Source organism: Salmo salar, chromosome ssa14 (genome assembly GCF_905237065.1).
Source record: "Salmo salar chromosome ssa14, Ssal_v3.1, whole genome shotgun sequence".
Lineage (NCBI taxonomy): Eukaryota > Metazoa > Chordata > Actinopteri > Salmoniformes > Salmonidae > Salmo > Salmo salar.
The window spans coordinates 85,618,133-85,643,369 of record NC_059455.1 but is presented as its reverse complement, the minus strand read 5'-3'; the positions used below and the strand labels follow the sequence as shown (position 1 = coordinate 85,643,369).

General features: G+C 43.3%; 1 protein-coding gene across 2 annotated transcripts in view; it reads right to left on the bottom strand.

The window, feature by feature from the left end:
* The window catches only part of LOC106570498 (tubulointerstitial nephritis antigen-like), a 69,959-nt gene that overhangs the window by 16,287 nt on the left and 28,435 nt on the right, over nt 1–25,237 (bottom strand). For both annotated transcript variants that reach the window (XM_045694901.1, XM_014142904.2), the window contains exons 4-9: nt 19,203–19,295; nt 17,154–17,268; nt 13,377–13,503; nt 12,747–12,897; nt 12,396–12,582; nt 9,298–9,343 (exon numbers count right to left, since the gene is read on the bottom strand). In XM_045694901.1, coding sequence (XP_045550857.1) covers nt 9,298–9,343; nt 12,396–12,582; nt 12,747–12,897; nt 13,377–13,503; nt 17,154–17,268; nt 19,203–19,295 — 719 coding nt within the window. The remainder of the gene's footprint in view (nt 1–9,297; nt 9,344–12,395; nt 12,583–12,746; nt 12,898–13,376; nt 13,504–17,153; nt 17,269–19,202; nt 19,296–25,237) is intronic.

The following is a 25,237-nucleotide window of genomic DNA, read 5'->3' as shown; positions in this document are numbered from 1 at the left end:
TTTAAAAGCCATCCAATCATCCGCCGAACCAGACCCTCTTGCTTTAGCCCACATAGCATATTTTGTTCCTTTATGATTTTAGTAAGTTCATCAGTAAACCAAGGGTTCTCTCTGCCTAGAATGTGTTGTGGAAGTAAGAAAAGGCTAATTCAACATCAGGGATGAATTCAAATTCTATTCCATTTGATGCTAAATACATAATGTAAAAAACCTTTACTATCAAACTGCTTCCAGTTTCTTTTCGTAATGACACGTGGAGATCGCATAGGAATTTTACCATCTCTCACACAGGCAATAGCATAGTGATCACTTATGTCATTTACAAAAATACCAGAAGCATTCAAACAATGTGGAGTATTGGTTAAGATCGAATCAATCAAAGAGGATTTCAGAAGATACTTTATATTCAACCTAGTTACACTGTTGACAATCTGAGTGAGATTATAGGTATTGAATAGAATTTAGAGTTGATCAGAGCTAGATGATTCAGATCACCCATCAGGACAAACTCAGAGTTGTCATGCTGTGATGACAATTCGAAAATACAACCCAAGGAGCCAGCATTAGCAGATTGAGGTCTATAAACAACAAGATACAACAACATTTAAAGATGAGGTTTAAGTTCAAAGACAAAAATACATAAAACCGAGAATTTGTCTTTTAAGTATACAGCAACACCACCACCCTTAGATTTACCATTTGCACAAAAAACAATGTAACCATTTATGCCAATATTTTTGTCTGTAATCTATTTCACGAGCCAGGTTTCAAAAAGCATAAATATGTCAGGGTCGGCAGTTTTTATCCATATATTCACAAAATCAAGCTTCAGCAGAAGACTTCTTACATTCATATGCAGAAACTTCAGGCCGCTCTGACTACTTAATTGGGCTGGGGTAAAAATGACAGGACCTTGGTTTTATTGCACATTTCCAAACAGTTGAAGCAGCAAAATAATGGCAAGTCTATATCGGGGGTTACAACATCTGGATTTACAGACAGCACTTGAAGGACAATCCACAGTCACCAGAGTCTTTAACGCCACATATTTCAGGAGATGTGTAAAGTCCAGAGACATGGTTAAGTACCAAGAGAACGGTCCTGAAGAGTCCGATTTCTCCCATGTTGTTTGGGAGAAATGTGCAAAGTTCTCACGTGAATTTACAGAGCAACCGTGTGGTTTCTCCCAAGGCACAAGGGAGAAACAGTCATAAACTCAGCAAAAAAAGAAACGTCCCCTTTTCAGGACCCTGTCTTTCAAAGATAATTCGTAAAAATCCAAATAACTTAATTGTAAAGGGTTTAAACACGGTTTCCCATGCTTGTTCAATGAACCATAAACAATTAATGAACATGCACCTGTGGAACGGTCGTTAAGACACTAACATCTTACAGACAGTAGGCAATTAAGGTCACAGTTATGAAAACTTAGGACACTAAAGAGGCCTTTCTACTGACTTGGAAAAACACCAAAAGAAAGATGCCCATGTTCCCTGCTCATCTGCATGAATGTGCCTTAGGCATGCTGCAAGGAGGCATGAGGACTGCAGATATGGCCAAGGCAATAAATTGCAATGTCCATACAGTGAGACGCCTAAGACAGCGCTACAGGGAGACAGGACGGACAGCCGATTGTCCTCGCAGTGGCAGACCACGTGTAACAACACCTGCAAAGCATCGGTACATCCGAATATCACACTTGCGGGACAGGTACAGGATGGCAACAACAACTGCCCGAGTTACAGCAGGAATGCACAATCCCTCCATCAATGCTCAGACTGTCCGCAATAGGCTGAGAGAGGCTGGACTGAGGGCTTGTAGGCCTATTGTAAGGTAGGTCCTCACCAGACCTCACCGGCAACAACGTCACCAATGGGCACAAACCCATCGTTGCTGGACCAGACAGGACTGGCAAAAAGTGATCTTCACTTACGAGTCGCGGTTTTGTCTCACCAGGGGTGATGGTCAGATTCGCGTTTATCTTCGAAGGAATGAGCCTTACACCGAGGCCTGTACTCTGTAGGTGGAGGGATCGATTTGGAGGTGGAGGGTCCGTCATGGTCTGGGGCGGTGTGTCACAGCATCATCGGACTGAGCTTGTTGTCATTGCAGACAATCTCAACGCTGTGCGTTACAGGGAAGACATTCTCCTCCCTCATGTGGTACCCTTCCTGCAGGCTCATCCTGACATGACCCTCCAGCATGACAATGCCAACAGCCATACTGCCCGTTCTGTGCCTGATTTCCTGCAAGACAGGAATGTCAGTGTTCTGCCATGGCCAGCGAAGAGCCCAGATCTCAATCCCATTGAGCACGTCTGGGACCTGTTGGATCAGAGGGTGAGGGCTAGGGCCATTCCCCCCAGAAATGTCTGGGAACTTGCAGGTGCCTTGGTGGAAGAGTGGGGTAACATCTCACAGCAAGAACTGGCAAATCTGGTGCAGTCCATGAGGAGGAGATGCACTGCAGTACTTAATGCAGCTGGAGGCCACACCAGATACTGACTGTTACTTTTGATTTTGACCCCCCCTTTGTTCAGGGACACAATATTCCATTTCTGTTGGTCACATTTCTGTGGAACTTGTTCAGTTTATGTCTCAGTTGTTGAATCTTATGTTCATACAAATATTTACACATGTTAAGTTTGCTGAAAATAAACACAGTTGACAGTGAGAGGGCGTTTCTTTTTTTGCTGAGTTTTTTTCCTCCTTCATAGATCAACGGGCTCTAAAAGTATCGCCAACAATGTAAAAGCCAAGGGTAGACAACAGCAAAATGAGCAACAGCAGCATGTTCGTTTATTGCCCTATCGATTAAAACCTGTTAGGGATAGGGGGCAGTATTTTCACGGCCGGATAAAAAACGTACCCGATTTAATCTGGTTACTACTCCTGCCCGGAAACTAGAATATGCATATAATTACTAGATTTGGATATAAACACTCTAAAGTTTCTAAAACTGTTTGAATGGTGTCTGTGAGTATAACAGAACTCATATGGCAGGCCAAAACCTGAGAAGATTCTATACAGGAAGTGTCTGACAATTTGTTCTCCTACTAGGGCATCTCTATCAAAAAGACAGCATCTCTGCTGTAACGTGACATTTTCTAAGGTTTCCATTGGCTCTAGGAAGGCGCCAGAAAGTGGAATGAGAGCTCTCCAGTCTCTGGGCGAAAAACAGCAGGGGTTTTTGTGAGTGAACCTTCTGAGAACAATGACACTGGAGCGCGCGTGCACGAGACGACTCCATGTTTTACTTTCAGTGTTTGAACGAATACAACATCTCCCGGTTGGAATATTATTGCTATTTTATGAGAAAAATCGCGTAAAAATTTATTTTAAACAGCGTTTGACATGCTTCAAAGTACGGTAATGGAATATCTTTAATTTTTTGTCACGAAACGCGCTGGCGCGTCACCCTTCGCATAGTTACCTGAATGTATGAACAAAACGGAGCTATTTGAATATAACTATGGATTATTTCGAACCAAAACAACATTTGTTGTTGAAGTAGAAGTCCTGGGAGTGCATTCTGATGAAGAACAGCAAACGTAATCCAATTTTTCTTATAGTAAATCTGAGTTTGGTGAGTGCCAAACTTGGTGGGTGTCAAAATAGCTAGCCGTGATGGCCGGGCTATGTACTCAGAATATTGAAAAAATGTGCTTTCACCGAAAAGCTATTTTAAAATCGGACACCGCGATTGCATAAAGGAGTTCTGTATCTATAATTCTTAAAATAATTGTTATGTATTTTGTGAACGTTAATCGTGAGTAATTTAGTAAATTCACCGGAAGTTTGCGGTGGGTATGCTAGTTCTGAGCATCACATGCTAATGTAAAAAGCTGTTTTTTGATATAAATATGAACTTGATTGGACAAAACATGCATGTATTGTATAATATATGTCCTAGGAGTGTCATCTGATGAAGATCATCAATGGTTAGTGCTCCATTTAGCTGTGGTTTTGGTTTTTGTGACATATATGCTTGCTTTGAAAACGGCTGTGTGATTATTTTTGTGAGGGTACTCTCCTGACATAATGTAATGTTTTGCTTTCGCTGTAAAGCCTTTTTGAAATCGGACAGTGTGGTTAGATTAACGAGAGTCTTATCTTTAAAATGGTGTAAAATAGTCATATGTTTGAGAAATTGAAGTTATAGCATTTTTTAGGTGTTTGTATTTCGCGCCACGCTATACTATTGGATATTGGTGAGGCGTTCCGCTAGCGGAACGTCTGTCCCTAACATGAGAGAAAACACAGTGCTAAGCACATGCAAAGTTAACAGAACAATCTAAGATATGTAGCCAACAGAACGCTTAACAATAATATTAAATGAGCTACGACTTAATATAAAAGCTTGCTAAATAATATTACAAACATAGCAAGAATGACTATTCAAATAGTCCAACAGCAGATCAGTAAAACATCTGTGGTGTGTGCCTATGATGTAAGCCAGCAAATCTCCGAGGAGAGAAAGAGAAAGAGAGAGAGTGAGGGGCTGGGCACCTGTACCAGACTGGGAGAGAGAGGGAGAGAGAGAGTGTGCCGGAGGCACCTGTACCACATTGGGAGAGAGAGACCAGGGCAGGTGGGGAGCATTGCAGCAGTAACAGGAGGAGGCCAAAGAGAGGCCCTCAACCAGGCAGACATCCAGGGCAACAGTAGATGGTAAAATAACCGTTGGTATAAAAAAAAAAACATGATGGTGATACAATCGCTTATCAGAAAGGTAATAAAATCGCTAAAATCCATAACAGAATTGGTGGTCATGTATAAGCAGGGAGCGAAATGTTGAAATATACAGTGAGTGTACTAACACAAATACACAATCTTTACATTTCTCTATTTCTCATTCTCTATTTCTGTCCTCCTTTTGGTCTCCCTTTCTTTTCTGAGCTCTCTCCATCCCAACATCTGAGGAAACTTTGCCATTGTAAAGACAACTGTGTAGCCCGTGTTTAGAAGACAATGTGAAGCCCGTGTTTGGAAGACAATGTGAAGCCCGTGTTTCGAAGACAACGTGAAGCCCGTGTTTCGAAGACAACGTGATGCCCGTGTTTAGAAGACAACGTGAAGCCGTGTTTAGAAGACAACGTGAAGTCCGTGTTTAGAAGACAGGGTGAAGCCCGTGTTTAGAAGACAACGTGAAGCCCGTGTTTAGAAGACAACGTGAAGCCCGTGTTTAGAAGACAACGTGAAGCCCGTGTTTAGAAGACAACGTGAAGCCCGTGTTTAGAAGACAACGTGAAGCCCGTGTTTAGAAGACAACGTGAAGCCCGTGTTTAGAAGACAACGTGAAGCCCGTGTTTAGAAGACAGCGTGAAGCCCGTGTTTAGAAGACAACGTGAAGCCCGTGTTTAGAAGACAACGTGAAGCCCGTGTTTAGAAGACAACAAGAAGCCCGTGTTTAGAAGACAACGTGAAGCCCGTGTTTAGAAGACAACGTGAAGCCCGTGTTTAGAAGACAACGTGAAGCCCGTGTTTAGAAGACAACGTGAAGCCCGTGTTTAGAAGACAACGTGAAGCCCGTGTTTAGAAGACAACGTGAAGCCCGTGTTTAGAAGACAACGTGAAGCCCGTGTTTAGAAGACAACGTGAAGCCCGTGTTTAGAAGACAACGTGAAGCCCGTGTTTGGAAGACAACGTGAAGCCCATGTTTAGAAGACAACGTGAAGCCCGTGTTTAGAAGACAACGTGAAGCCCGTGTTTAGAAGACAACGTGAAGCCCGTGTTTAGAAGACAACGTGAAGCCCGTCTTTAGAACTGCTTTTCATTCTAGAAAGGGAGAGGTAGTTCAGATTTGTTTTTGTTTTTTAATACTAGCCCTGACATAAGAGCAGATACTTGCTGACGTTAACCTTTCTTTAGACAGGTGTTTTCCAGGTGACACATTTGGTAAAAAAAATTATTGTGTGAGGAATGGTCAAGATCTTAGGACATTGTCAACATTCTTGGCAAGTCATAAGTAAATCATTTGAATCATAGGTAAATCATTAGAGCCATAGGTAAATCATTAGAGTCATAGGTAAATTATTAGAATCATAGGTAAATCATTAGAATCATAGGTAAATCATTAGAGCCATAGGTAAATCATTAGAATCATAGGTAAATTATTAGAATCATAGGTAAATCATTAGAGTCATAGGTAAATTATTAGAATCATAGGTAAATCATTAGAATCATAGGTAAATCATTAGAGCCATAGGTAAATCATTAGTGTCATAGGTAAATTATTAGAATCATAGGTAAATCATTAGAATCATAGGTAAATCATTAGAGTCATAGGTAAATCATTAGAATCATAGGTAAATTATTAGAATCATAGGTAAATCATTAGAGTCATAGATAAATCATTTGAATCATAGGCAAATCATTAGAGTCATAGGCAAATCATTAGAGTCATAGGTAAATCATTAGAGTCATAGGTAAATTATTAGAATCATAGGTAAATCATTAGTCATAGATAAATCATTTGAATCATAGGCAAATCATTAGAATCATAGGCAAATCATTAGAATCATAGGCAAATCATTAGAGTCATTGTCATGCTCGTCGTAAGAATGACGAGACCAAGGCGCAGCGTGCGTAGAGTTTCACATGCTTAATAAAGGAAACTCACCAAAACAATACAGAACAAACTAAACGTGAAGTCATGGCGTGCATAACCTGCACCTACACATAAACAAGATCCCACAACTCAAGGAGGGAAAAAGGGCTGCCTAAGTATGGTTCCCAATCAGAGACAACGAAGGACAGCTGCCTCTGATTGGAAAAAACACTCTAGAAAAACTAGATTGCCCACCCCACATCACACCCTAACCTAACCAAACTAGAAGAAAATAAACGTCTCTAAGGTCAGGGCATGACAGTCATAGGTAAATCATTAGAGTCATAGGTAAATCATTAGTCATAGGTAAATCATTAGTCTCATAGGTAAATCCTTAGAGTCATAGGTAAATCATTAGTCTCATAGGTAAATCATTAGTCTCATAGGTAAATCATTAGTCTCATAGGTAAATCATTAGTCTCATAGGTAAATCATTAGTCTCATAGGTAAATCATTAGTCTCATAGGTAAATCATTAGTCTCATAGGTAAATCCTTAGTCATAGGTAAATCATTAGTCTCATAGGTAAATCATTAGTCTCATAGGTAAATCATTAGAGTCATAGGTAAATCATTAGTCTCATAGGTAAATTATTAGTCTCATAGGTAAATCCTTAGAGTCATAGGTAAATCATTAGTCATAGGTAAATCATTAGTCTCATAGGTAAATCATTAGAGTCATAGGTAAATCCTTAGAGTCATAGATAAATCATTAGAATCATAGGTAAATCATTAGTCTCATAGGTAAATCCTTAGAGTCATAGGTAAATCCATAGAATCATAGAAATATAGGTAAATCAATCACCCTCTAAGCTAAAGGCTCTGGGCGCTGACAATGGTTTTTAGGTCTCTAGCATTACTTTTTAACCTTTATTTAAACTAGGCAAGTCAGTTAAGAACAAATTCTTATTTCCAATGACGGCCTACCCCGGTCAAACCCAGATGATGCTGTGCCAATTGTGCGCCGACCTATGGGACTCCCAATCATGGCCGGTTGTGATACACTGTAGCTTACATGTATACATACCCTATACAAATATACTCTTGCTCCTGAGTACCAGTCCAAGAATGGCATGATGAGGCATGAGGACCAGTTATAGCCCAAACATCTCTCAATCCCAGTTATTTTATTTTATATATGATATGTATTTTATTGGATTTGCTGACACAAAAGCGTCAGACGGGCTCTTTACAGGATTACAGCAGTAGTTGTACAATTTCCTAAACAGTTTTAGTTTGTTATAAAGTTGTACCTTGAAATGTAATTATTAAGACGTGAAATATCCAAACGTACACTACCGTTCAAAAGTTTGCCGTCACTTAGAAATGTCCTTGTTTTTTAAAGAAAAGCTCATTTTTTGTCCATTAAAATAACATCAAATTGATCAGAAATACAGTGTAGACATTGTTAATGTTGTAAATTACTATTGTAGCTGGAAACTGCAGATTTCTTTATGGAATATCTACATAGGCGTACAGAGGCCTATTAACAGCAACCATCACTCCTGTGTCCCAATGGCACGTTGTGTTAGCTAATCCAAGTTTATAATTTTAAAAGGCTAATTTATCATTAGAAAACCCTTTTCAAATTATGTTAGCACAGCTGAAAACTGTTGTCTGATTATATAAGCAATAAAACTGGCCTTCTTTAGACTAGTTGAGTATCTAGAAGCATCAGCATTTGTGGGTTTGATTACAGGCTCAAAATGGCCAGAAACAAATAACTTTTTTCTGAAACTCGTCTGTATATTCTTGTTCTGAGAAAGGAAGTCTATTCCATGCAAGAAATTGCCAAGAAACTGAAGATCTCGTACAACACTGTGTGCTACTCCCTTCACAGAACAGCGCAAACTGGCTCTAACCAGAAAAGAAAGAGGAGTGGGAGGTCCCGGTGCACAACTGAGCAAGAGGACAAGTACATTAGTGTGTCTAGTTTGAGAAACAGACGCCTCACAAGTCCTCAACTGTACCCTAAATAGTACCCTCAAAACACCAGTCTCAACATCGACAGTAAAGAGGCTACTACGGAATGCTGGCCTTTGCTAGTTGAACTACATGTAGTTCACTACTCCCCAACACTGACCACAGTGCAATACTAAATATAATACATTTAATATATCATACTATATATAATATTACAAACTGGGTGGTTTGAGACCTGAATGCTGACTGGCTGGCTGACAGTATATGACAAAACTTTGCTTTGTACTGCTCTAATTAAGTTGGTAGACAGTTTATAATAGCCATAAGACAGCTCTGGGTTTGTGGTATATGGATATACCAAGGCGAATATCCAGTCACTCCGCGTTGCGTTGTGCATAGCCCTTAGCCGTGGTTTAATGGCCATACCATACCTCCTCGGGCATTATTGCTTAATTAAATTCCACTATATTATAAAATCAAACACGTTCTATATCCAACCTGGTGATAATAGCCTGACTCCAAGCCTCCGCCCAATCACAGGCAAAGGATCTCTCATACCCAATCCTGCTCTTTAAGCAAAACCCAAGGCTTTGTTGCCCTTCTGAATTCATTCCTAAAACCAAGAGATTGCTCTGAACTCTACAGGAAACACATATGGTTCCAGAAGCTCATTCTTTTACAGCTGCTGATGGCAATAACACACCTACACAAACATCACACACACACAAACACACACACACAAACAGTCATCATCTAAATCATCCTACCTTGCACTGGGCCGTTATCCATAATCTCCTTCATGATCTCCTTCTCCTGTGAAGAAACAAAATGTACAGAACTGTGATTAGATGAAAGGAAAGAGATGGACAGAACTGTGATTAGATGAAAGGAAAGAGATGGACAGAACTGTGATTAGATGAAAGGAAAGAGATGGACAGAACTGTGATTAGATGAAAGGAAAGAGATGGACAGAACTGTGATTAGATGAAAGGAAAGAGATGTACAGAACAGTAATGAGATGAAAGGAAAGAGATGGACAGAACTGTGATTAGATGAAAGGAAAGAGATGGACAGAACTGTAATGAGATGAAAGGAAAGAGATGGACAGAACTGTGATTAGATGAAAGGAAAGAGATGGACAGAACTGTGATTAGATGAAAGGAAAGAGATGGACAGAACTGTGATTAGATGAAAGGAAAGAGATGGACAGAACTGTGATTAGATGAAAGGAAAGAGATGTACAGAACTGTGATTAGATGAAAGGAAAGAGATGGACAGAACAGTAATGAGATGAAAGGAAAGAGATGGACAGAACTGTGATTAGATGAAAGGAAAGAGATGGACAGAACTGTGATTAGATGAAAGGAAAGAGATGGACAGAACTGTGATTAGATGAAAGGAAAGAGATGGACAGAACTGTGATTAGATGAAAGGAAAGAGATGTACAGAACTGTGATTAGATGAAAGGAAAGAGATGGACAGAACTGTGATTAGATGAAAGGAAAGAGATGTACAGAACTGTGATTAGATGAAAGGAAAGAGATGGACAGAACTGTGATTAGATGAAAGGAAAGAGATGTACAGAACAGTAATGAGATGAAAGGAAAGAGATGGACAGAACTGTGATTAGATGAAAGGAAAGAGATGTACAGAACAGTAATGAGATGAAAGGAAATAGATGGACAGATCTGTAATTAAATAAAGGAAAGAGACAAAGTGGAGGGGATAGCAACATAAATAGTTTGACCATGTTGTAGAACAGCTCTACATCTCTAAATACATGGCTTGGTGACTTGAGAGGTTATAGAGGAAGATAAACACGCTGTAATGATTTCCAACATTAAGCATCATTTAGAATGCTTGATAATAAGAGGTAATAAAGCCTACGCTGTAACTCAGTGGGTATCCTTTGATTAGGATATAAAACAAGTGGATGCATGTGGATTCTCTTACTGCTCATGGCCTCTGGAAATAGTTAGGCGGAGTCCCAAATGGTCCCCTATTCCCTATATAGTGCACTACTTTGACTAGGGCCCATAGGGCTCTGGTCAAAAGTAGTGTAATTTGTAGGGAATAGGGTGCCATTTGGGACACAGACTTAATGTAATAGCTACAGACTTTCAAGTTGATCTACTGTAGCTTACTTCAGAGAAGGAGTTATAACATTCTCTACTGCTACCCCCTCTTGTGTCTTAGATCAGGGTTTCCCAAACTCTGTCCTGGGACCGCCCCTGGGTACACGTTTTGTTTCCTCCCTAGCTTGATGACTAGTTGGTCATTTGAATCAGCGGTGTAGTGCTAGGACATAAACCAAAATGTGCACCCAGGGGGGGCCCCAGGACCAAGTTTATAGTATGGATATAGTTAGTATGCCAAAAGTTCCCGGATGACGTACTAAATTCGTCAAAATTCGATGTATGCAAGCAGTGGACAATATTTCCATGCTTTTAGGCCCCATAATGCAATTCTTCAGAAAATGGGCGTGGCTTCATAACTTTTCAGATTTGATGAAAATGCCAGAAAATATGCAGCCAAAGTCCGACGAGAGCGGATACAAATTCATTGCTTTAACTAATTATGACAAATGTTAAGAATAATGTTGAAAAATGTAATAAAGTAATACCTTTTCAAATAAGTTACGTTACACATTATGTTGGCAAAAGTTTGTTAGCTATGCTATCCTTACGAACCGCATAGCATTACAGCAGTATGTACTGGTATGTTAGCTAACGTTAGTTGGCTACTAATACATCGAACTTGCCAGGCAGTATTTTTTCTCCTGAGGGGGAATAGGCTTTGTCGTGCCCTCTTTGCCTTGATGCAAAGCTGTCATCAAGGTAAAGGGTGGCTACTTTGAAGAATCTCAAATATAAAATATATTTTGATTTGTTTAACACTTTTTCGGTTACTACATGAGTCCATATGTGTTATTTCACAGTGTTGATGTCTTCAGTATTATTCTACAATGTAGAAAATAGTAAAAATAAAGAAAAACCCTTGAATGAGTAGGTGTGCCCAAACTTTTGACTGGTACTGCATGTTAGGCTGGGATTCACCATGTCAAAAGGTTTTTCCCCAGGTGGACGAACAATGAGGATATTTACTGCGACTTCGATGAGAACCTATGGCCAAATGCTCAAGACCGGCTTGATGCAAACTAGTGCCGGCTAAACGTTATGTTTCTTTCATTTCTTTCATTTGATTACATTGTAAAAGATGTCTTCAGTTATCACACCTTTGATCAGACATAGGATATAAATTATGTACATTTTATGATCAGTACATTTTAATGGGGGTAGTGCAAGTGCATTGCCTAATGTGAAAACAGTGTAATGTACTGTAATTTTCAGTACTGTAGCATACTACATTTTGAAACATGTATATAAAAAATGTAGATATTGGATTGACTGGTTGTTAAAATTAGTAAATTGAGAGCACATCATTATGTTGGGTTTTGGTGATTAAATCAATGTACTCATTATATTTCACAGCAAAGTTATATTTTGGATCAATGATTGTGTGGTGAAGAATGTCTACAAACAAAATGAATGCACAGTGAAAGGTTTTGAATGTAAGACTGGCTGCGTTACAATTGTTACCAGTTTGGAGTTTTGTACTAAGAGTTTTTCAAATTCACCACCTACTTGGGAAAATAGTAACAAAGTGATAAAAAACTGTATGTGTGTGTGTGTGTTATGTGTGTGTGTGTGTGTGTGTGTGTGTGTGTGTGTGTGTGTGTGTGTGTGTGTGTGTGTGTGTGTGTGTGTGTGTGTGTGTGTGTGTGTGTGTGTCTGTGTGTGTGTGTGTGTGTGTGTGTGTGTGTGTGAGTGTGTGAGTGTGTGAGTGTGTATGTGTGTGTACATACGTTTGATGAGAGCCTGTAGGGAGGTGTAGACTGGTAGATGTCATTGTGGTAGGTGTGTGTGCTGGGGCAGCGTGCAGTAGCCTGTCTCTTCCCACGGCCCACAGAGCGACTCTGCATCATACAGCGGCCCACCTCTGCTGGTGTCTGCTGGGGGGCAGAGAACGGGTAGCACTCTTCTGTCACCACACTGAGAGAAAGGCAGAAAGAGAGAGAGAGATGGAGAGTGGAGAGAGAGAGCGAGAGTAAAGAGAATCATCAATTCACAGCTAAAGAACCAGAAATTCACTCTTCATTTGATCACTTAAAAAGCTCCTAATATTGTGCCTGGTGTCGCAATAAAATATGTCCTACCCTATGCGTCTCATGTACCACCAGGCTCCGTCGATACGTCCTCCAGCACAGCCCCCTTGGTTGCGTGTATCACAGGAAATTAGGTTCTGTGGCGACAGTTGAGGGGTCATGTGACCCATCGACTGGATGGAGATCCGATCCGATGCCACCGCTGAGCAAGGGAAAGAGAGATGGAGAGAAAGAGAGGTGGAGGGAAAGAGAGATGGAGAGAAAGAGAGATGGAGAGAAAGAGATGGAAGGAAAGAGAGATGGAGAGAAAGAGAGATGGAGGAAAAGACAGATGGAGAGAAAGACAGATGGAGAGAAAGAGAGATGGAGGGAAAGAGTGAAATTCTGGGAAATGTTCTAAGAGATAAAGAAATGATAAGGGGACGTTCTGGTACGTAAATGATAAAGGGACATCCTGGTACTTACATGATAAGTGGACATTCTGGTATGTAAATGATAAGGGGACGTTCTGGTACTTAAATGTCATTTTGAAAGCATTTTACAATTTTCCCAGTATTTGCAATATTGCGAAAAAAATGTAACCCACATTTACCAGTATTTTAACAAAATGCCAGTACTTTATCAAAATACCTGTATTTTACCAGTATTTTGATTGTATTTTTCTACCATGTAGTGTCTCACCTGCAGTGGAGAAGGCCCAGGAGGCAGCGCAATTGCCCTGGTCCAGAGGTTCGTGGATCTTTCCAGGCCACTTCTCTGCTGCGTTGAAGTACTGAGGCAGACGATCATTCTGAGGGTCCATATTCAGCTGAGCAGGGGGATAGAGAGAAGGAGGACAACAGGAATTAGCTACTGTACAATTTCAATCCTGTTTTAATGTACTTGACCACCTTGATATTTTATTTGGAAGTATACAAATACAATTTATTATTACTCCCAAAAACAGTAGGTGTTCCAACGGCCAGACAGGAAGAGGAGACTGACAAACCAACAGCAAGAGTAGACTGACAAACCAACAGCAAGAGGAGACTGACAAACCAACAGCAAGAGGTGACTGACAAACCAACAGCAAGAGGAGACTGACAAACCAACAGCAAGAGGTGACTGACAAACCAACAGCAAGAGGTGACTGACAAACCAACAGCAAGAGGAGACTGACAAACCAACAGCAAGAGGAGACTGACAAACCAACAGCAAGAGGAGACTGACAAACCAACAGCAAGAGGAGACTGACAAACCAACAGCAAGAGTAGACTGACAAACCAACAGCAAGAGGAGACTGACAAACCAACAGCAAGAGTAGACTGACAAACCAACAGCAAGAGGAGACTGACAAACCAACAGCAAGAGGTGACTGACAAACCAACAGCAAGAGGAGACTGACAAACCAACAGCAAGAGGAGACTGACAAACCAACAGCAAGAGGAGACTGACAAACCAACAGCAAGAGGAGACTGACAAACCAACAGCAAGAGGAGACTGACAAACCAACAGCAAGAGGAGACTGACAAACCAACAGCAAGAGGAGACTGACAAACCAACAGCAAGAGTAGACTGACAAACCAACAGCAAGAGGAGACTGACAAACCAACAGCAAGAGGTGACTGACAAACCAACAGCAAGAGGAGACTGACAAACCAACAGCAAGAGTAGACTGACAAACCAACAGCAAGAGTAGACTGACAAACCAACAGCAAGAGGAGACTGACAAACCAACAGCAAGAGGAGACTGACAAACCAACAGCAAGAGTAGACTGACAAACCAACAGCAAGAGTAGACTGACAAACCAACAGCAAGAGGTGACTGACAAACCAACAGCAAGAGGAGACTGACAAACCAACAGCAAGAGGAGACTGACAAACCAACAGCAAGAGGAGACTGACAAACCAACAGCAAGAGGTGACTGACAAACCAACAGCAAGAGGAGACTGACAAACCAACAGCAAGAGGAGACTGACAAACCAACAGCAAGAGGTGACTGACAAACCAACAGCAAGAGGTGACTGACAAACCAACAGCAAGAGGTGACTGACAAACCAACAGCAAGAGGAGACTGACAAACCAACAGCAAGAGGAGACTGACAAACCAACAGCAAGAGGAGACTGACAAACCAACAGCAAGAGTAGACTGACAAACCAACAGCAAGAGGTGACTGACAAACCAACAGCAAGAGGTGACTGACAAACCAACAGCAAGAGGAGACTGACAAACCAACAGCAAGAGGTGACTGACAAACCAACAGCAAGAGGAGACTGACAAACCAACAGCAAGAGGTGACTGACAAACCAACAGCAAGAGGAGACTGACAAACCAACAGCAAGAGGAGACTGACAAACCAACAGCAAGAGGAGACTGACAAACCAACAGCAAGAGGAGACTGACAAACCAACAGCAAGAGGAGACTGACAAACCAACAGCAAGAGTAGACTGACAAACCAACAGCAAGAGGAGACTGACAAACCAACAGCAAGAGGAGACTGACAAACCAACAGCAAGAGGAGACTGACAAACCAACAGCAAGAGGAGACTGACAAACCAACAGCAAGAGTAGACTGACAAACCAACAGCAAGAGGAGACTGACAAACCAACAGCAAGAGGAGACTGACAAACCAACAGCAAGAGGAGACTGACAAACCAACAGCAAGAGGAGACTGACAAACCAACAGCAAGAGGAGACTGACAAACCAACAACAAGAGGAGACTGACAAACCAACAACAACAAGTTCCTAATGATACTTTTATACGGAATGTGCAACGTTGATTATTTATCCACAATAGAACATTCATGAATTTAATACAGTGAGATGTCTGTTAAGTTATTCTATTGTAGAGGACTTATTCACAGACGATTAGTACCATTTATCCTAATGAGTTAGAATGGAAACAGAAACTTTGATCTGTCTCCAGACCATAGAACTGATTGAACTGACTGAGGGAAGCTACACTAATAGACAGCCTCAGGGTAACAAAGACATTGAAAGCGGGGAAGGAAAAATAACTGCTCTCACTGGAAATAATATGCAACTATGTGATTCATCTACAAACACCTGAGATTGAAAGGGGAGCCTGATCCAGCTTTAAACGCCTAATATGGACTCACTGGAGAAGCCTCCAACTCCAGAATTAAATCACTATGATAATACCTCAGACAAATACCTGGTATAGCAAGCTTATCATAATGCTTATCACATTAAGTCATGACGGGGAATGTCTATGCTGCCTCACATATTCCTCACCAGTCCAAGAGGTTCTGCTATATGTGTCATGAGTCATCTAACCAAAAGGGTTGCATCCCAAATTGAACCCTATTCCCTACATAGTGCAATACTTTTCACCAGAGCACTACAGTATATAGGGAATAAGGTGTAATTTGGGACGTAGACAGGCCAGGTCTGGAAGTGGGAGGCATGCTTAACCCTGCCGTTGTGTAGCATTAGCATGTAACTCTATCTTTGTTTAGACAGAGCGCAGCGGCTGATACGTCCTCCTCACATTCCTCCTGCTAATATCTATGTGTGTGTGTGGCTCCAACCCCCCAGGGTTTAGGAGGGGACTGGGCCAATCCATTACCCAGTATGACTGTTAGACGTGTGGGGACTGAGCTGGGAGACAGACAACAGACAGAGAGATCTATGAATAAGCTCTCCTGCTTAGATCTGGCTCCTGGTACAGGTAGGGGCATGTCGGGCTGGGGGAGTGGGGGATTGGAGAGAAGCAAGTTGAAGGGAGGAGGAGTGGGGGAGTTAGGTCTGGAGGATGTAGGGGGAGAGGTGGGGATGGTGGCTGGGAAGGGTAGGGGGGAGAGAGGAAGGCCAGTCAGTCATGTTGTCTGAAATGGAGATGGCTAGACCCCATGCTCCCCTACCCTCCACCCCATCCTCCCCTCCACCTCTATCCTCTACCTCATCCTCTACCCCTATCCTATCCCCTCCACTCCTATCCCCCTCCACCTCTATCCTCTACCTCTTCCTCTACCCCTATCCTATCCCCTCCACTCCTATCCCCCTCCATCTCTATCCTCTACCTCATCCTCTACCCCTATCCTATCCCCCATCCCCTCTCTCCTTAACCTGTCTCTGATTGGCTCTTACATAATCTGTCTGGTTAGATGTAAACAAAGCTAAAGATGGCACATAGCAGAGAGTAGGATTCCAAGATCCAGACAGACAAAGAATTATCAACAGACCAATAACAGGCTTCACCTGGTAGCCATAGCTGGTAATGATACAGGCCAGGCCAGCAGAATCTTTATATAAAATGTTATGTCATGGGTCCCCCTTGATGCACACACAATTTAAAAAGCAGACTGGACTGTCCCTCACTCTCAAGGTCAGCATATCTGCATCCCATGTATGGGTTCCGGTAAAAGTAGTGCACTATATAGGAAATAGTGTGCCATTCGAGATGAATCACCCAGCCCAACCCTTTCCCTACCAAGCAGACAGGTCTTCTCACCTGCATCTCGTTCATGCTCATGATAGTCCTGGAGGGCCTCTGTGTCCCCAGGCGATACCTCAGGCCTTCATCCAGAGACATGCCATAGAACTGGCTGTAGTTTGCTGCCCGCCAGCTAGGGACACAGAGGAGAGGAAAGTCCAAACAGTGAGTGTGTGCATTAAGGCAGCCACACAGTTTACGTAAACAGAGCCAACGGGGTATTGCAGTGTCCTTTTACGTATTACAAACAAGAACGCCCCATGAAATTGGGAACGCCACGTATAGTTCCTTGCGCAGACTTGAGGGGCAGTATTGAGGAAGTGGTGAACGGGTCAGCTGTTTGTTTACCTGCACCCACCCGCAATTGCTAATAACCCATCCGCAACCACCCGACTATATTTTTTACATTACGTTTTAGTCATTTAGCAGACACTCTTATCCAGAGCAACTTACAGTAGTGAATGCATACATTTCATGCATTTTTTGTTTTAAATATATTTTCTTTGTTCTGGCCCCTGTGGGAATCGAACCTACAACCCTGGCATTGCACACACCATGCTGGCGTTGCAAACACCATGCTCTACCAACTGAGCCACAGGGAAGACTGTGATATATGTGATGAAGTGACAATCTGAGGCCCACACCCAACCCTAATATAGAAAATGCACAGTAGTCTACAGTCAGACAGCAGAACGATTTTTTGAGAGGCTGTTTGTTAGTCAACTTGTCTATAATTAGATCCATGCAGCTTCTCTTCTGTCATTATACAGTATGCTGCCTTAAAAGACCGAAATAAACCCTTGCTCACTAGAATAATGTAATAAATTGATCAAATTAATGCTTCAATCTAGTTGACATCAGCAAAGTTTTCTCTGTCATCTCTGCTTCTTTCAGGGAGCAAAGAAGTTTAGCGACCGGGGAGAGAATATAGCAACAACAAATAATACTAAGGGAAAGATTTCCTGTGCAAAATGTCCAAATGACATCAGTTTGACCGGTTGTAAAGAAATAGAAAGCTGTGAAAACGACCCAACATGTTTCTGATAGATTTCAGTTCTGCTTGGATACATATTTTATGTGGTTGAAATACTATCAGCTTTTATGATGCTGATAAAGACAGCACCTCTACAGATGGTATCTAACTGCACATTCACATTCTCTCAAGATGTATCATTTTACTGCAAGAGTTAATATTAAGGTTGTGTGAGAGGTTATAGACCTACAGTCAGTGTCCAGATTTCAGTTTCCGTTTAACCCATCTGAACTGTAGGCTACAGTTCCCTTCATGTGCCATAGGCCTATTTGAAGTCCCCGTCTTGTACGGCTCTTCACAATCATCATTTGCTAGATATTACTGTACAGTTGGAACTAGAAGCACAAGCATTTCACTACACTTGCATTAACTAATCATGTGTATGTGACCATTAACGTTTGATTTTGATCACATATAACACAACCGGCACTGCTATCATCCTCTACTACCACTCACGGGTGGCAGGTAGCCGAGCGGTTAGGAGCATTGGGCCAGTAACTGAAAGGTCGCTGGTTCGAATCCCCGAGCCGACTAGGTGAACAATCTGTCGATGTGTCTTTGAGCAAGGCACTTAACCCTAAATGCTCTAGTAAGTCTCTCTGGAGAAGAGCATCTTCCAAATGTATAAAATGTACTTTTCTGGCCTTCCTTATATTCATGTTCAAGAGTCGAATTAGCAGCTTCTCCCTTATTGAATTCAACTCTGACATTGTCCTTTGTAAGTTTTTCTGCCTGTTCCCAAAAGCATTTGGCGATTGGCGTGTGGGCTATTTGACACGCGTACAGTTAGGCCCTGATGTTTAGGCTTACGCATTAATGCCAGATAATGAAATAAAAACATCAACGTAGACAATAGATATAAATTGCACAAGAGTTACTTCTTTATTCAACCCGCCCCCAACCACCCGCCCTTGATCCACACAATATTTCATGACCATAAACACGCCCGCAGGTTATGAGTCAACCCGTGCATTACTAGTGTGCATGCGTATGTTTGTGTGTGTGTGCATGCGTGTGTGTTTAAGTGCTCTTACCCATAATTTCCTCTGTTGACAGCCTGGATCATGTCATTCTCTATCAGACAGGCATGCTGCTCACACTCCCAACGCCCAGTTGTTCCACACGTACTGTAGGAGGTAGAGGAAAGAGGGGGAGAAGAGCAGAGAGTTAGAGGAGGGAGGGGGAAAGAAAGCAGAGAGGTAGAGGAGGGGAGGGGGAGAGAGAGCAGAGAGGTAGAGGAAGGGAGAGGAGGGAGAGAAAGAGCAGAGCGGTAGAGGAGGGGAGAGGAGGGGGAGAGAGAGCAGAGCAGTAGAGGAGGGGAGAGGAGGGGGAGAGAGAGCAGAGCAGTAGAGGAGGGGAGAGGAGGGGGAGAGAGAGCAGAGCAGTAGAGGAGGGGAAAGGAGGGGGGGAGAGAGAGCAGAGAGGTAGAGGAGTTGAGGGGGAGAGAGAGCAGAGCAGTAGAGGAGGGGAGAGGAGGGGGAGAGAGAGCAGAGCAGTAGAGGAGGGGAGAGGAGGGGGAGAGAGAGCAGAGCAGTAGAGGAGGGGAGAGGAGGGGGAGAGAGAGCAGAGCAGTAGAGGAGGGGAAAGGAGGGGGGGAGAGAGAGCAGAGAGGTAGAGGAGTTGAGGGGGAGAGAGAGGAAAGATGGGAATGGAATAGATAGAAAGAAGAAAGAGTGTGACAGAGACAGCGAGAGAAACAGACAGAGTGAGAGCGAGACAGAGAGAGACACGGAGAGAGACACAGAGAGACACAGAGAGACAGAGAGAGAGAGACACAGAGACAGACACAGAGACAGAGAGAGACAGAGAGACAGAGACAGAGAGACACAGAGAGACACACAAAGAGACACAGAGAGAGACACACAGAGAGACAAAGAGAGACACAGAGAGACAGAGAGACACAGAGAGAGAGACACAGAGAGAAAGACACAGAGAGAGAGACACAGAGAGAGAGAGAGAGAGAGAGAGAGAGAGACAGAGAGAGACACAGAGAAAGAGACAGAGAGAGACACAGAGAGAGACAGAGAGAAACACAGAGAGAGTGAGAAGTAAAAAGAGAAAGGGGCAGATAAAGAGGGGGCAGATAAAGAGGGGGCAGATAAATGAAGAAGTCAGCAGAGGGAGGGTACAGGAGATACAACGTTAGAATGGACAGAGGTCAGAACTGAGAACATTGCTTTAGATTCATGACTAATGGTGACACTAATAATTATAATAATTGGAAGTGTATTAATGTACTGCACACACTGAAGTTCAAGTGATCAATGTAATTTACTGATTGTTGTCCACTGTTGTGAAGAAATGTTTCTAAATTACAAAAGGGACAAGGAAGCCAACAGAGAACGTTTGAAGAATAACAAATAAATAAGAAGCTATACTGTATACTCTAATTCCCCGGGAGAGACTGAACAAGTGGAACAAGAGACTTGGCAAAGAGAAAGGGAAAAGAAAGAGAGAGAGAGCGGGGCAGAAGGAGAGAGGGGGGGGCAGAAAGAGAGAGAGAGCGGGGCAGAAGGAGGGAGAGAGGGGGGCAGAAGGAGAGAGAGAGATGGGAGGGCAGAAGAAGAGAGAGAGGGGGGGCAGAAGGAGAGAGAGAGGGGGGCAGAAGGAGAGAGAGAGAGGGGGGGGCAGAAGGAGAGAGAGAGCGGGGCAGAAGGAGAGAGAGAGATGGGAGGGCAGAAGAAGAGAGAGAGGGGGGGGCAGAAGGAGAGAGAGAGAGGGGGGGCAGAAGGAGAGAGAGAGCGGGGCAGAAGGAGAGAGAGAGATGGGAGGGCAGAAGAAGAGAGAGAGGGGGGGGGCAGAAGGAGAGAGAGAGGGGGGCGGAAGGAGTAAGAGAGAGGGAATGAAGGGGAGGAACAAGAGACCTTTTAAGGCTATAGAGCACTGAAACATATCCATTTTTAGTCAGGAGGAACCAGGGGGGAGTGAATACTAACCAGTCTGAATGGACTCGTTAAGTGGATATTAAAACATGACGACATTAAAATGTTTGAGATCCACTGATATAGCGGATTCTTACTGTCTGTGTTGTGCTGTGGGGATGTATGTGTGTGCCAAGACCCCCGGAAAGAACTAGCAGCCAGGGACACACAGAGTACAGTACAGTAATACGCTGTGCCCCAAATGGCACACTATTCCCTATATAGTTCAATATAGGTCCATAGAGTTCTGGTCAAAAGTAGTGCACTATGTAGGGAATAGGGTGCCATTTGGGCCACAGGTCTGATAGGCCTACTGTACAACATACTGTATGGAAGAGTGTGTGATGTAGCTATACATTGCCATGGGAACACCTCTTTAAGCCAACTGTGTATAATATGTTTAGGGCCTGCCAGCCATAGTTCAATAGAAGACTTGCTGTAAACATTCATTATAGCAATCTATGCATTCATAATGAGTGACATAATCACACAGGTGGGTCACATACATTGCTATCTAAAGGACGATGATGACTTAACTTCTTATCCTCAACCTTATACATTATGAACCCTAATGACTGGTCTCTCTCACACAGCTCTACCTATAAACGTCAGACTAGAGTCTGCTGTATCTGTGGTCCTGTTTTAAGGACTCCCTAAAACCACCAAAACACGCAGAGCGATGGGACGACCCCAGCCAGATTGATAGGAAGACGTCCCCAGCCAGATCAATAGGAAGACGACCCCAGCCAGATCAAAGGGTAGACGACCCCAGCCAGATCGATAGGAAGACGACCCCAGCCAGATCGATAGGAAGACGACCCCAGCCAGATCGATAGGAAGACGACCCCAGCCAGATCGATAGGAAGACGACCACAGCCAGATTGATAGGAAGACGTCCCCAGCCAGATCAATAGGAAGACGACCCCAGCCAGATCAATAGGAAGACGACCCCAGCCAGATCAATAGGAAGACGACCCCAGCCAGATCAATAGGAAGACGACCCCAGCCAGATCAATAGGAAGACGACCCCAGCCAGGTCGATAAGAAGACGTCCCCAGCCAGATCGATAGGAAGACGACCCCAGCCAGATCGATAGGAAGACGACCCCAGCCAGATCGATAGGAAGACGACCCCAGCCAGATCGATAGGAAGACGACCCCAGCCAGATCGATAGGAAGACGACCCCAGCCAGATCGATAGGAAGACGACCCCAGCCAGATCGATAGGAAGACGTCCCCAGCCAGGTCAATAAGAAGACGACCCCAGCCAGATCGATAGGAAGACGACCCCAGCCAGATCGAAAGGAAGACGACCCCAGCCAGATCGATAGGAAGACTACCCCAGCCAGATCATTAGGAAGACGACCCCAGCCAGATCAAAGGGTAGACGACCCCAGCCAGATCGATAGGAAGACGACCCCAGCCAGATCGATAGGAAGACGACCCCAGCCAGATCGATAGGAAGACGACCCCAGCCAGATCGATAGGAAGACGACCACAGCCAGATCGATAGGAAGACGACCCCAGCCAGATCGATAGGAAGACGACCCCAGCCAGATCGATAGGAAGACGACCCCAGCCAGATCGATAGGAAGACGACCCCAGCCAGATCGATAGGAAGACGTCCCCAGCCAGGTCAATAAGAAGATGACCCCAGCCAGATCGAAAGGAAGACGACCCCAGCCAGATCGATAGGAAGACGACCCCAGCCAGATCGATAGGAAGACGACCCCAGCCAGATCGAAAGGAAGACGACCCCAGCCAGATCGATAGGAAGACTACCCCAGCCAGATCATTAGGAAGACGACCCCAGCCAGATCAAAGGGTAGACGACCCCAGCCAGATCGATAGGAAGACGACCCCAGCCAGATCGATAGGAAGACGACCCCAGCCAGATCGATAGGAAGACAACCCCAGCCAGATCAAAGGCAAGATGACCCCAGCCAGATCAAAGGGAAGATGACCCCAGCCAGATCAATAGGAAGACGACCCCAGCCAGATCAATAGGAAGACGACCCCAGCCAGATCGATAGGAAGACGACCCCAGCCAGATCAATAGGAAGACGACCCCAGCCAGATCAATAGGAAGACGTCCCCAGCCAGATCAATAAGAAGATGACCCCAGCCAGATCAATAGGAAGACGACCCCAGCCAGATCAATAAGAAGATGACCCCAGCCAGATCAATAGGAAGACGACCCCAGCCAGATCAATAAGAAGATGACCCCAGCCAGGTCAATAAGAAGACAACTCCAGCCAGATCAATAGGAAGACGTCCCCAGCCAGATCAATAGGAAGACGTCCCCAGAGCCAAATAAATGAGATAGCTACTGAAAGCGTGAGGTGTCAGCAACAGACATGGCCTCGATTAGGCAAAGAGTTATCAGGAGTTGTTATCATGGCCAACTGCTTAATTACTCGAAGACTCCGCAGCAGATCCTATCATGACCACTAAAGCCTGGACTTATCAGACACAAACGCTTCTCACACACATGGTGATAGATAAATAAACATTAACAAACACACATGCAGATATTCACAGACCGCAGGAGGCTGAAATAGAGCGGTATCAAACACATGGTTTTACCATTCCATTCATTCCATTCACCCAGTTAAGGTGCCACTAGCCACCTGTGCCACAGACACTTCACACACACACTTACACATTGAAAAACAAATGGATGCACGTGTAACCGATGTGAAATGGCTAGCTAGTTAGCGGGGTGCGCGCTAACAGCATTTCAATTGGTGACGTCACTCGCTCTGAGACCTTGAAGTAGTTGTTCCCCTTGCTCTGCAAGAGCCGTGGCTTTTGTGGAGCGATGGGTAACTATGCTTCGTGGGAGGCAGTTATTGATGTGTGCAGAGGGTCCCTGGTTCGGGGCGAGAAGTGGGACGGAAGCTATACTGTTACACACGGACAAAGCTTTCGCAGATTACTCAAGCAGATGTTGAACTGCATGTTAGTAGTGTGGTGTTGGCCATGACTGCTATGATATAGTAGCCTACTGTTGTAAGGAGATCACAATGGGGAGGAGGAAGAGATAAGGACAGTTGGGGATGACCAGAGCAGAGAGGGGAGAGGGGGGCACACTGAGGGAGAAGGACAAGGAGAGTGTTTGGTTATCTAGGAACAGAAGTACTGTCCTCCACCCAAAACCCTGTGTGTTACTGTTTTTTTAATCACTTTGGTACTATTTTCACAAGTATGTGGTAAAATATCTTAGTACAAACCAGAAAACAGATCATGAAAAAATGTTTTTTTTTTTTTACTTTAAGCACATTTTCAACAATTAAAATCCCTCAGTAACATTTTCACCAAACCTGATCATTGTTTCATCTATAAATACCTTCCACATAAAGTCATTGCCTTTCACAATGCAATGCTCACAATACTTTTCATATAATTCTCTTGTAATGTGGTCTGTGTGTAGCTTGTGTAGAGGAGTCAGGCGCAGGACAGCAGATATGAGTAAATAAACGTAATTTACTCAAAATAGACAAATATAATTCAATAAAACGAGCCCACATAACGGACCGTCTTACCTACAATCACTCACGAACAAACATGTGGGAACAGAGGGTTAAATAATGAACAAGTAATTGGGGGATTGAAACCAGGTGCGTAAGACAAAGACAAAACAAATGGAAAATGAAAAGTGGATCGGCGATGGCTAGAAGGCCGGTGATGTCGACCGCCGAACGCCGCCCGAACAAGGAGAGGGACCGACTGCCGAACGCCGCCCGAACAAGGAGAGGTACCGACTGCCGAACGCCGCCCGAACAAGGAGAGGGACCGACTTCAGCGGAAGTCATGACATCTCTTCTCATTTATTTGACAATCAAATAATCCAACTGCGCTTAACATTTACTTACTAAACCGTTTGGTAAACTTATAGGTTTTAAACTGGTTTGTCTACTATATATGGATATAGAGAACTACATAAATAAAATATGTGTTTGTAAATTATAAACATCTAAATGACATGTATGATACAAGATAACCATACATAATGACTACTGTAAATTATAAACATCTAAATGACATGTATGATACAAGATAACCATACATAATGACTACTGTAAATTCTAAACATCTAAATGACATGTATGGTACAAGATAACCATACATAATGACTACTGTAAATTA